Below are 12,970 nucleotides of genomic sequence, written 5' to 3' on the forward strand. Positions count from 1 at the left end.
TCACCCGCTCAGTCACCTCCGCCGGGGGGAGCCTGAATTGACTGAGCGTCAAAAATGGCTCCCCTTGACCACCATGTTCCGCCGAGTTCTGTTCCCAGCATGCCGCTCGTCTCCTCCTGCTCCTGTCCTTCCTCCTGCCAGTCCTTCGCAGCACCGCATATCTTGCACTCGTCATGTCTTGCACTCGTCCATGAAAGCACTGCCCATCTCAGTTCCTCAGTTCAGGTTCTCTCCTCGCTGCTCGCTGGGCCATCTTGAACATGGCGCCTCGCTCTCAACCCGTCGGACCTGATGATAAAGATAGTCAGAGCAAGAGCGATGCCAGCGCCGTGCTGGATTCGATCTTTTGGGACAGTGGATATGAAAGTGGCTCCTATAGCAACCCCAGTGAGGATGAGGATGACAGTGACAATTCCGACGACGATGCCTTTGATGAGGGCCAGCTCCCTCCTGAACACTACCTCGCCCAAGCAAAGAGTCTGGATGTCTCTCAGCTTCGACAGAAACGGTACAGTGAACAGACTGAGGAAAAACTTGAGGAGACCCGCATGTACTGGAAGAGGTAGATAACCCTCCCCACCTCCCATACAAGCTGAAGGCTTACAGGCGGCCCTGTGACAGGCATTGTCGGTACATTGGCGTTGACCCAGTGAAGCATTGGCGATGGATCTCAGACTCAGATGAGACGGTTTGTTTCCTCTACGCATTCTTCAGCTGGCGGTGCGACATCCGTCGTGGCAAGAATGGTCGACACTGCCCAGGCATCCAGTACAAGAGCTCACTCGAGACTTTTTGGAAGTCGTGGCATCTGGTTCTCAAACAGGAGACCAACTCAGGACTGAGCAAAGCTACGATTGTCAAGATAGATGATGTGGGTGACCAATTGTCAATATACTCTAGCTTAGAAGTAAAGAAACAGCCCCTAATTGCTTGCAGGTCATTGCCCTTGTGGCCAAAGAGAAATGCCTCGAGCTCATCCGGAAACCAAAGAAAAACATGTATATTGAAGATGTGGCTGAGTACGCACGTGTTCTCCTAACCACCACTGAGATGACATTCATCTGCGGCTGGCAACGCATTCAAATGCTTTTCTTCGTGCAGCTTGCGGCCATCACTGCCAGCCGCCCAGGGGCGCTCCTCCACCTTCGCTATCGGGACATAATGTTATCCCTGATCCGAGATCCGGAGGGTGGGCGCCCTCGATTATTCATATTCTTAAAGCCGGACTTTACAAAGAGGTTCCTGGGGAAGAAGGCTCCGTAGGTGTCCCTGATTTATTGCTCCTAAGTGTTGACTGACTGAATTGGGTAGGAACGAGTTTAAGATTCCAGAAATCATTTTCGATCCCACTCTGATTCTCAGTCCGCATGTCTGTCTGCTCAGTATGCTCTTTTACATTGACGGCTTCAAGAAAATTTCAACAACTGGACCAGTGCTGGATTCTGCGGAAAAACTGTACAGTCTCACAGTGCTGGAGGGCAAGGGACAGCAGGAGTTGCGATTAAAAGATGAATTGCTGGATAAGTTTGTGTTTTGCCAGGTGGAGCGGACACCTACTGGATTTCAAATCAACCTGGAGAAGCGACTGTTAGCATCCACTGTGACATCCCGGATGCGCCGATGTGGTGAGATCACAGGCTTTGAAGAGATCGCCCACCCGTACAATCTTCGATATGCTGGGGCCAAGGCCTTCAACAGCAGTGGTAAGTATCCCCTAGTCTCTCTTATATCCCAGGCTAGCCAGATAGCTAACCCAATCAGCAGAAGAGGTCACGGATGCTCTCCAGAATGTCATCCTCCAGCACTCAGATATCCGTACTTTCGTCCGACATTATGAGGTGGATGTTGATGTTGATGTACAGGGCATCGTCCGTAAAACAGGTTCCCAAACACCATTGGTTCGATTTGCTTGTTCAATGAGCGCATCTATTGACCCGAATCGACCGTATAAGCTCTCCACAGAAGAATCTCGGTCCATCAATCTCCTCCCGGAGGTTCTTGCGCGGCAAGATACAGTCAATAAGCGCAAGCAGGAGTGGGAAGATTGCAAAGCCAGGCTAGAACGTGCCAATACAGCATTTCAAGCCCATTTTGGCCATCTTAACAAAGAAGAGCTTTCCAAGTACCACTCCCAACTACTGGAGAAGCTGGAAAATCTCCAGGATCGGACAATGGACGCTAAACATAAGTACAACAGAGCAGTCCGCGAACTGCGTAATGAGAAGCAACGACAGCGGAACCGACTCATCCGAGCAAATCTGAAGCGCTATCGAGATGAGCAGCCTGTGATTGATGTTGAACGGCAGCTGGCCGGGAAGCTAGTGGATACCAAGGTCATGGAAACACTGGAGCACAAGAGCTTCATGCCTCCAGAGCATCTGATCATGGTTGATGCCATCCTGTCCATGCCGGGCGCCACCATTGAAGCAGAGTATCAGCGCCGGATCAACGCGATCAACGCAATGGCCGCATTCTGCCGCATGGAAGAGGGACGGCCCACACTCCGACCAACCCCATCTCGCCACCGGCCCGTACCTGATGGCGACGACCCTTGCCCTCCCGCCAAACGGCAACGGCGCTCAGTGGAGGATGACACTGAGATTCTTCTACGCCAAGCAACGGAAGCCGTGCGGATCAAGTCTGAAGACGACCGGCCACAGGTCTGCTTTCTCTGCGTCGGAAACCCCAATCTGTCGCTGAAGGGCCGGATTACAAAATACGCAACACCTGGTTCGCTTACAAGGCATTTCTTGCGGAAACATGTGAACCCTCCCTGGCCAGCCAAAGGGGTTGAATGTAATGTTTGTGAGAGGGAGGTGCTACAAAAGAAATCTGATCTTTTGAGTCACGCAGAGGTCGCCCATGGAACAGTTGTACGAGGAGGTGCTTTTATTGAAAGATTGCCGTAGAGCAGCGCGCCTGTACAATTATAATACTGGAGTAGATTTTAGATGGAATCTCTGATCATTGAATATTTCTAGAAAGTGAGAACACTTGAACAAGAATACTATTGGGGAAGAATGCCCCTCCCCTCTCAAAAAAAGAAAGGCTGGTATGCGACACGCAATGGGCCTGATCTCTGGGTTGCGGGCGCCTTTGTTCTTTGTACACTAGTCTCTTTGTAGTCTAGCTTATTACACCCACCTGGCTGTGAGGCTGAAAATTGCTGAGCACTGCCACTGAACTGCAAGGCAAGAGGGGGAAGCCAACAAAGCATGGGTGGCCAGTCTTGGCACTCACCCTGGCTTGATGCTCTTTTTTGCGCATGAAAGTTGTGAGACTCAGCCGCCTTGGCTGCCTGGGCAGAGGTATATAGAGCGCAGCTTCACCCATCAGATTGTCCAACCCAAATATCTGCATCTCATTTCACCCCTCAAATCTGGTCGGCCTCCAACACCATGATGCACAGCTCTAGGACCTTCAATGATTTCCCTCGATCTACACCCAGCCTGACTCTACCTAGCCTGACTCCGACCAGGATTCCAAGACAAATATACGATGAACTGAACTCCTCTCCAACCAACTATGGTGGTGTCCTGCAAGCTCTGTTCACCCTGGCTATTCGTGCGAGCCGGGATAGTGTCTGTTGGTTTGAAGATTGCTGGGAGGAGTTTGGGAGAAGGGGCCTGGCGGAGCTTCTGATCCCTGTTGGGAGAGTATTGGCCTTGGCATATGCTGCGGCCGGGCGGGAGGATGAAGCTACTGACCTCCTTTCAAAAATATGGAACGGGGCTGCTCCCTTTGGGTGGTCCGCACCACATGCTACCAAAGGCACGAGGTTTAGCCTCACCTCTGGGAGGCAGGAGAGACGACCGACACTATACCCACTCGGGAAGTCGATTTTGCAGTTGACCTGTGCCAAAGATGGGGACAATCAACAGATGGAGGAGGAGTTGAGAGAGCTTCAGCCTCGTTACGACAAGCTTCAAACTGCGGTCATCAAGGGGGTGGATATGTATCTCGATACTGCACCTTATGATGATGTGTCGGGTGATTTACGATTGCACGGTTTCTGGTTTTCAGATAACATGACCTTTCGAGTGAGGGGATTGCATGGTTTCTGGTTTTCAGATAACATGACCTTTCGAGTGAGGGTCACTGACTGGCCACGACCGTTCCCCTTGGGGAAGCCGCTAAGTCGTGCTCGAAATCCAGCCTTGCAGAGAGAGTTGAGAAAACGGTTGGAAAATGCTGGTGCAAAGATCCTGGAAAAGGAGGTAAGTTATCAATGTTCACGCTTTCTCAGTCTGCAGCTGACCATGGCAATCTTAACGCAAGTGATCCCCACCCCATGCAGTGGCCGATGAGGAGGAATGGGTAACCGATATGTAGGAGTAAGTGACCGATATGGAGGAGTGGCTGAACAAGGCAAGGAAGGGATGAACAATTTGGAGGGAGAACTTGTGGTACATGATGTGTAGTTGGCTGTGGGAGCTGGTTGTGTCATACTAGGTGATAAATTGAAGGTTCAGAGGCCTTGTTTTTGGTTGTGTCAGGGACCCTCAATCCCTTAGCTAATTCTTATAGTCTTTCCATCTTGAACTATTATCAGAAGCATCGCCAACAAGATAAGGTAATTGGATTTTACTTGGACTGTTTACATCTACATTCAGGGCTTCCTATCCTATGCACCACTAGCGGCAGTGAATTCGGCGCTACAGAATGGGCAGCGGGCATGGGTGCCATGATGAATGCTTGAGTTGAGGTGCTGCAGGAAGGCTCATCCGCATGCAATGAATCTCATCATGGAAGTGTAAGAAGCTTTATCTTATACTCCAATCGATGGCCGTCATAGCCACGGGGCCGTTTGACCACACAGCCTCTCCAATCTTGTGGTCTCTTCAACCATATGGCTTCTTTGGCCTTGAGGTCAAACAGGCTGTTGAATATCGCTGTGGCTGAACATCACGGTGGCTGAAGATTGTGGCTGGGGCTGGAAATAGATATATAGACTGTCCCACCTCATCAAACATCGGGACAAGCAAGGAATAACAATCTCATCCTCAGAACCTATTTTCAACAGGTTATGAGCCCGGACCACTTCGGCTGTGCCAACATGCTCCTTTTCAAATGGCTAAGTTTCCCCTCTCTCAACACGATAGTCCCGTCAGTTGAATCACTTAACTGACAGCTTTTAAGGACTATGGGCACAGTGTTGGTCTTGATGGCTCTGAAGACTCTGGAAGAACCAGATGGTTTATCTCTCTTCTCACGACCCCGCACCCTCTCGGTCCGAGCAATATTCGAGTATGACGTGGCAGAACGTCACAACCCCTCCGTGACAAGAGGCGTCAGACCAATCATCAGATGACATGTCATGTTTGATGACGATGAACGAATCACAACGTACCGATCATCGTATCATATGCACTTTGAAAACACGGAATTAATACTGGCATCTCGATTCGCGTCGGTCGACAATTTATATCAGCCTCATCGCAACTTTCAGATCTCACACCACACAATGTCATCTCGAGTCCCACTTCGGTTTCAGAAAAGACATAGGCATTTTTGGACGGAGAAAGAACTGAATCTGCTTTCACATCTCCGAGAAATACATAACTGGGATTTCCAGCGAATTCGAAAGTCATTTTTCCCATTGCTCTCCTACCACGCTGTCCGCAAAGCCCACGGTCGTATGTCTGTGGAAGAACGCAACAGTCGGGCATCAATTATCTTTTCAAAGCGACGGAGTGCTTCTGACGTCAACGCAGCCTGCTCCAATCTTGGACCTTGTCACCTTCATACTTCTACTTCTGTTCCCCGTCCAATTATTCAGTCCGAAAGCACTACTAGAGCCTCTATCACATCCCTATCGAGTTCCGAGGACGACACGGCAATATCCAACCGTAGGATCGGAAAACGCTATAATCTTCGACCAAACAGGCCTACAAAGTTCTTACAAAGACAACCTCAGTATCGAGTTGATCGCCGTCATTTCCCTCACTTCTTCAAATCATACAAGGATCACCTGGAGTCGGACGGATTACCAGACAGAGACTACAGTCCTTCATCTCATACTCCTACGCCAGAATCGTCAGACCGCAGTCCCTCTATTGTATCAACCCAGCTCAGTAACACATCAAGCCTTGACCTTTTCGGTCTAGAGCCACGTTCCCCTAGGTTGTCAAGCCCCGAGCCGTCTATAAACTCAGATCCGCCTATTGACATATCAAGCCCAGAATTCTTCAGCGCTGAAGAACAACCTCCTTCACCATGACTGATGTTGCAAAATTTGAGCAGTTTGGCCTCAACTCATTTTATAATGCTATCCCCACACTTGATAATGCCAACAACTGGTTTAAATGGAACCAGAAGGTCAATGAGTTCATCTGAATTTCTGCTGTTGCCGATGACGGAGCGACTCCGCCAGTGGAAGAAGAGGAAGCATGGCAATGGATCCACCGTCAAAGGTTTTACTCCGCAATGATTACGGCCAAATTGACACATGATGCGGCACAACGGATCAATGCCTTTGATATCACTCGAGTACAGTCACTCCTCAAAGCAGTCAAGGATAACTTCAAGCCTGAGGGATCTGGAACCTATGTACAGCTCCAGAGACGATACTTGTCCCTCACTAGAGCAGCATGTGGGAGTGCTCAAGCTCTTGGAGCTGAAATCAGGAAAATTCATGCAGAGAAGCTCCTCCTCGACTCTGCCTGTGTCACTTCCGAGATTGAGCGAATATTCTTCTTTCTACAGGCATTGGGCCCTGAATATGAGAGTTTCTGTGATCATATATTCAGACAAATGGACCTTGTCAATGAGAGGGATGAGAATGGAAAGGTTACAAAACCAGCTCCTACCTTTGACTCCATTGAAAACAAGGCGATTGAAGAAGAACACAGAAAGGGACAACTAGGCAGGCAGTCAATGGACACGCAAGCGCTTTCTACCTTCGCTCTGACACAAAAGTCTATGGACAGAAGAATCACACCTTCATCGGATGGAACCACGTGCCTAATTGAGATTTACAATGTTCCATACTGCTCCTTCTGTCAAAAACCTTACCATGGAGAGCCTGATTGTTTTAAGAAGAATCCAAAGTTAAAGGATCAGCGAAAGGACGTCAAGGGACGCAGGGCGAGGCCAGGAAATTCACAGACAAATACGCGCAAGTCATTAAAACAACGAGCTGGTTCTGATAATGAGGATGATGAAATTGGTGGCCCAAGGGATCCGAAAAAGCCCACCTTTATGGCAGCGACGGCCTCAGAGGGGGATGTGAACACCGTGTTCGGAAAGGACATTGAAGGAAATCTTGCCCTATTCAATCACACCCTAGCAATGGTAGCTACAAAGACTCCATCAATTCGTGATGCTTGGATTGTCGACAGTGGGTGTGCTCAGCACATCTGCAATACTGCTGCCAGGTTTGTTCAAATGGACAAATACTTCGGACCACCGCTGAGAAGCGTTGATGCCTCCACGACCCCATCGGGGGTGGGAACAGTGAATATCCTGTGCGACGTACGAGGCAGACGGAAATGGCTTGTCCTTGATAATGTTCTCTTCGTCCCCTCTGCACACGCAAGCCTCATATCTGTGCTCCAGCTCCTCAAAAGGGGGGCAAAGGTTGAGTTCTCAAGCCAAGGCGCCAGTATTCGCAACAAATCAAACTGAAAGAACCTGTACACCGCAAGCCAGTATCACAGGGTCTATGCACTTGATCTCTGGGTAAATCACAGCTTTCCTGCCTATCACGTCAGTCGACAAATGACTCTCTGGCACCATCGACTGGCTCATATGAGTGATGCAAATCTACAACGACTCAAGACACAGGCTCATGGCGTCCGGGATATGGAACCACGCCAACCCTGCAACCCATGTCTCCAGGGACGCATGACTGAAAAGCCTCACAGTTCCTCAAATAAAAGGGGGGAGTATGCAATGGAACTCCTTCATATTGATGTTGCTGGTCCATTTGACGAGGGCTTAGACGGCAGTCGCTACTGGCTCACCATTGTTGACGACTTTACGGGCTGGATAGAGATCATCCCCATACCACGACGACAGGAGTTTGTTATAGAATCACTACGCTTCTTCCTCGATCATAACGAGCGTCCTGAACGTAAATGTAGACGAATACGACTCAATTGGATCCCTGAGCAAGTGGGAGAAGAAATGAAATTTATGCTCTTCTCACAGGCAATCCACGCCGAAATCACGGGAGTCGACCAACATCAACAGAATGGAGTTGCTGAAAGAGCGCACAGGACAATCTATGACAGAGTCAGTCCAACATTGGCACATGCAAAGCTGTCTTTCAAATTCTGGCCAGAGATTGCTCGAACTGCAGCATTCCTGTCTAATCGATCGCCATCATCCAAACTCAAAATGACTCCATATCAGGCCTGGTATGGTGACAAACCGGATCTGTCACAACTTAGAGTGATTGGCTCAAAGGGAGAATATCTGATCCCACCCAAGCAGAGAAAGAAACTCTTGGACCCAAGAATGAGGCCATGTCTTCTGCTAGGATATGAAGGGAACACGAATTACCGTATCCTGCTAGAGGACGGCAGAATCATTGGGACTCCAAATGCTGAATTTCAAGAAGTCCTAAACACTTCCTCCACACAGACTATAAAAGATGTGGGAGTGGTACAAGACGACTCACCTGTGGCAACAGCTGCTGCCGCAGGGGGAAGTGAGATGGTAGGACTATTAAACCAACCGTCAGTAAGTGTACGGCATGCATCCATGCCAGCCTCAGGACGTCAAATGTCCATGATACCACGAGAACAAAGACTGCCTCAATCGGGAAGCGACAATGTACAAGAGCAGATGTCTCAGTTGAGTGATGAGAACTCACAGCCTGTTGCTGGACAAGAAGACAGAACCTTTTCGCCCACATGGAGTGAGGATGTCTTTGGGCCATTTTCGGATGCTCCGCGGGATATTGCTCATGAAAGCGACTCACCAACCAGCAGTGATCAGCAACAAGACAATGCTCGACAAGGTCAAAGATCAGGAGATAGGCTACAATATGCAGAGCTCCAAGTTGATCGCCCGGAACACACAGTGCAGCAAGAAACACTTGAACATCACCCTGAACTAAGGGTTCGTTTCTCGGAGACCACGCAGGATGCCTCCACTGAGAGTGAAGAAGAACTCGCGCTGATGAATATACCTGAAGCAAATGTAATTCCAACATTCCTAACAGTAGCTGCAGAAGAAACGGAACCTTTTGAACCAAAAACCCTTTGGCAAGCAAAGAGCAGCACCAGCTGGCCTGAATGGGAGAATGCAATGACTGATGAAGTCAACTCGCTCAAGCAAAATAAGACATGGGAACTTGTTGATCCTCCGAAGGACCGACGGATCCTTAGTGGAAAGTGGGTCTTTAAGGTCAAACGAGGACTCAATGGGGAGGTCGTCCGTTACAAGTGCCGATGGGTGGTAAGAGGCTTCACACAACAAGAAGGCATCGACTATGACGAAACATTTGCATCTGTGGTCAAGCCAATGAGCTATAAGGCTCTGCTCGCAATCGCAGCAGCCTTAGACCTCGAAATCAAACAGATGGATGTCAAAACAGCATTCTTGTACGGGAATATTGATCATGAGATCTATGTCGAACAGCCTCACCACATGACAGATGGTACAACAAAAGTTTGCAAGCTCTGAAAGGCGCTCTATGGCTTAAAGCAAGCTCCTTGGATCTGGTATCAAACCCTCACGAACTTCCTGCGCAACCTTGGCTTCGAACCAATCAACGCCGATCTTGGTATCTTCGTCCGGAGTACTATGTACATCGCAGTGTACGTTGACGACCTCCTGATCGTGGGACCAAGCATTGCAGAGATAAAGAAGATCAAGCGAAATCTCAGAAATCGTTTTCAAATGACAGACCTAGGACCGTGCAGCTACTACCTTGGGATGTCTATCCAGCGAGACCGTCAAAACAGGATACTGTATCTGAGTCAAGAAGCGTATATTGATAAAGTTGTTCATCAGCTCGGAATTAGCAACTGCACCCCAGTTAGCACGCCGGTAGAAACATCACCACTTCCAGAGAATAGTCCAGGATACAGCTGTCCTACAGACCAAAGGATCGCATACCAACGCCTTGTCGGATCTCTGATGTACATTATGCTTGGAACTAGGGGAGACATCGCATATGCAGTCTCTATGGCCAGCAGATACCTAGCAAATCCTGGACCCCAGCACATGAAACTTGCTCAGCGCATCCTGCGGTACCTAAAAGGCACAAAGAGCCTTAGGCTTACGTACAAGGGTCAGCCTCAGAAGTTGAGAGGTTTTACAGACGCGGACTGGGGTGGATGTCACGACACGAGACGATCAACGGCTGGATATCTCTTCAACATTGGGAGTGGAGCTATCAGCTGGCAATTGAAGCGCCAGACTGTTGTTGCTCTCTCAACCTGCGAGGCTGAGTTTCTTGGGCAGACACAGGCGACTAAGGAAGCAATCTGGTTGAGAAGACTCCTCAATGAGTTGAACATGAGCCAAGGGAAGGCTGCTACGATCATTTGTGGAGATAACCAAGGAGCCATCGCTCTGTCCTCGAATCCACAATACCACTCCCGCACGAAACATATGGATATCCAACGGAAATGGCAGGGAGAAATCCAGGATCTTGGAATGGTGGAATTAAAATACATTCCAACTACGGAACAGATTGCTGATGGGTTCACCAAGCCTCTCGCACGAGAACGGTTTGAATGGTTTCGAAGAGGGCTTGGTATTGAGTGACGCTCATGACTTATGACCTTTTGGATAGAGACTAGGGGACCACGGGCACCCTTTCCTTCCTTTTCCGTCAAAGGTTTTTTGAAGGTTTTAACGGGGCTCGTCGCAACCGTGATGAGCAGTCGCTGACACCCTTTGGTGGCGGTTGCCATCGAGTGGGAGTGTTGAATATCGCTGTGGCTGAACATCACGGTGGCTGAAGATTGTGGCTGGGGCTGGAAATAGATATATAGACTGTCCCACCTCATCAAACATCGGGACAAGCAAGGAATAACAATCTCATCCTCAGAACCTATTTTCAACAGAGGCCACAGGGTCAAAAGGACCCTATGAGCGAAGGGACCCTATGATCGAAGGGCCCCATAGCCGTGGTGGCCACAGGCCGAAAGTGGCCCTATGGTCAAAGCACTCACATGGCCCTGGCATCCACCGGCTATTTCGGGTGCCGGATGTCACAGAAATGACGCCAAGAACCCACTAGAAATAGAAGCACTGCACCAAATTATACAGAAGAAGCCAGAAAGCCAGAAAGCCAGAAATGCAGAAATGCAGAAGTTCAAAAGTATCCAATTGCTCATTGATTATTATGGCCACCAAATACACACAATTAGAGATCATTCACCATCTCAATGCAAGCCATTTTTGGCACCCAGTGGGCCACAAAAAGAGGGCGCCAAAAGTGGCCTCTTCCATCAAGAGCCACGAAAAGAGGGTGCTAGAAGTGGTCTCTCCTATGGCTTAAATTCAGGCTCCTGCTTCATTCTGTGTTCCAATTCAAATCTCTATTGCCTCAGAATATTACCCCAGGATGCAATTGCCCAAGATTTCCAGAGTTACAAAACCACATCAGTCCAACAAGCAGTCAAGCTTGCAACAAAGTCAACACCGCTTAAAGAAGACCCTAGTCAAAAAGCTATGGGAATATAATATTAAGTGTGGCAGTGATGTCTATCTTGTCATTGCTGATCACATGGGTGATGATGTGGTTTGATTTTTTACCACAAAGTTCATGGTGGACCAACAGTTGACTGAAGGCTTCCCGCCTTCAGAAAAAAGTCTTGTATGATGCTATGGTTCTTGTCTTTGTACTATAAAACCTCTGCTGATCAATAATAGAACAGACATTATCCTCCCCCAAAGCGAATAACATCAGAAAATTACCCCCAGTCAGGAAAGTGCTCGAGACCTACCGAAGATAGCTGTCACGGCCAGCCCTGCCAATCGATCCATGCAGGGTCCCAGAGACCCTTTGTTCAGAACTCCCAGTCAGTGCAACCTCAAAGATCCTGATTAGGATCTGAGATGTAGCTTCCCCCATTTACCTAGGAGCTCATATGTATAAGAGGAGGAAGCAGAGGACCTGATTTATCTCTTCCTTTTTCTTGCTTATCCTTATTCTTCTTCGTGGTGTACGTAGCTAGAACAATAGTCAAATACTCTGGATAGTATGCTCAGGAGAGCAAAGCAGGCTGAAGATCGACTTCATGAGGAACAAAGACTGAATGGGCTATGTTTCAATTGTGGAAAACCAGGTCATATCGCCAAAAACTGCAGGAAAAAGTGTTATGAAGTATGATGGATGAAAGTTCCGAATGACTTTTGCTAGATTTGCATTGATTTTATTGATTTTTTGCGGCGTTCGTTCAAGCTGAGGGGTATGTTGACCTGGAATATTATTATTCCATTCCTTTTTATGCTTGGTCAGCTTTCTCTCACTGATTCTTGCCTACGTGTAAACACTGTATGGAGAGAACCGCTCCAGCTCGAATTCACTGGCATGCTGATGAACGCCCAAGTAAACTTGAACACCTTCCCCATTATTGATCTCTGGCCTGCAAGCCAGCATGGCAGAGCCAGACCCGAATCTGCATGTTTGATTTCCGCAATAATCAACTTCTGCATTTCGGCACTTTTGTGGCCGGCTAAGCGCCAAGTTAGGCGGGACCCCCCGGGCCCTTGCTACCCCCGGGACTCTACTACCCCCGGGCACTCACTACCCCCGGGTCTTTACTACCCCAGGGACTCTTACTACCCCAGGGACTCTACTACCCCCGGGCACTCACTACCCCCGGGTCTTTACTACCCCAGGGACTCTACTACCCCCGGGCACTCACTACCCCCGGGTCTTTACTACCCCAGGGACTTTACATCCAAGGACGATACTATGGCGAAGAGAGTATTGTGTGCAGATCAAGCAACGACATCAGCTCCCTGCAAGTCATCAGAATGTTCTGGCTTGTGCCACACTTTG

General features: G+C 48.9%; 3 protein-coding genes across 3 annotated transcripts; all 3 read left to right on the forward strand.

Moving 5' to 3' along the window:
- Nucleotides 1-260: 260 nt before the first annotated feature.
- Nucleotides 261-3,019, forward strand: CIMG_02752 (uncharacterized protein; the record flags this gene model as incomplete). The annotated part of the gene is made up of 5 exons (XM_001248980.2): nucleotides 261-562; nucleotides 622-871; nucleotides 937-1,259; nucleotides 1,312-1,703; nucleotides 1,765-3,019. The coding sequence occupies 5 exons, from the start codon at nucleotides 261-263 to the stop codon at nucleotides 2,907-2,909; spliced, it is 2,412 nt and encodes an 803-aa protein (XP_001248981.2). The 3' UTR covers nucleotides 2,910-3,019.
- A 341-nt stretch (nucleotides 3,020-3,360) lies between these two features.
- Nucleotides 3,361-4,416, forward strand: CIMG_02751 (uncharacterized protein). Its single transcript, XM_001248979.2, has 2 exons — nucleotides 3,361-4,217; nucleotides 4,279-4,416. Exons 1-2 carry the CDS (start codon nucleotides 3,399-3,401, stop codon nucleotides 4,279-4,281), a joined length of 822 nt encoding a protein of 273 aa, XP_001248980.2. The 5' UTR covers nucleotides 3,361-3,398; the 3' UTR covers nucleotides 4,282-4,416.
- Nucleotides 4,417-11,115: 6,699 nt separating this feature from the next.
- CIMG_12638 (uncharacterized protein) lies at nucleotides 11,116-11,646 on the forward strand (the record flags this gene model as incomplete). The annotated part of the gene is made up of 1 exon (XM_004445547.1): nucleotides 11,116-11,646. One exon carries the CDS (start codon nucleotides 11,116-11,118, stop codon nucleotides 11,644-11,646), a length of 531 nt encoding a protein of 176 aa, XP_004445604.1.
- Between the last annotated feature and the right edge of the window lie 1,324 nt (nucleotides 11,647-12,970).

Source organism: Coccidioides immitis (genome assembly GCF_000149335.2).
Source record: "Coccidioides immitis RS genomic scaffold supercont3.1, whole genome shotgun sequence".
In the NCBI taxonomy this organism is placed as follows: domain Eukaryota; kingdom Fungi; phylum Ascomycota; class Eurotiomycetes; order Onygenales; family Onygenaceae; genus Coccidioides; species Coccidioides immitis.

Coding starts and splice junctions, on each gene's coding strand:
- CIMG_02751 (XM_001248979.2), top strand. CDS start 3,399: ATGATGCACAGCTCTAGGACCTTCAATGATTTCCCTCGATCTACACCC.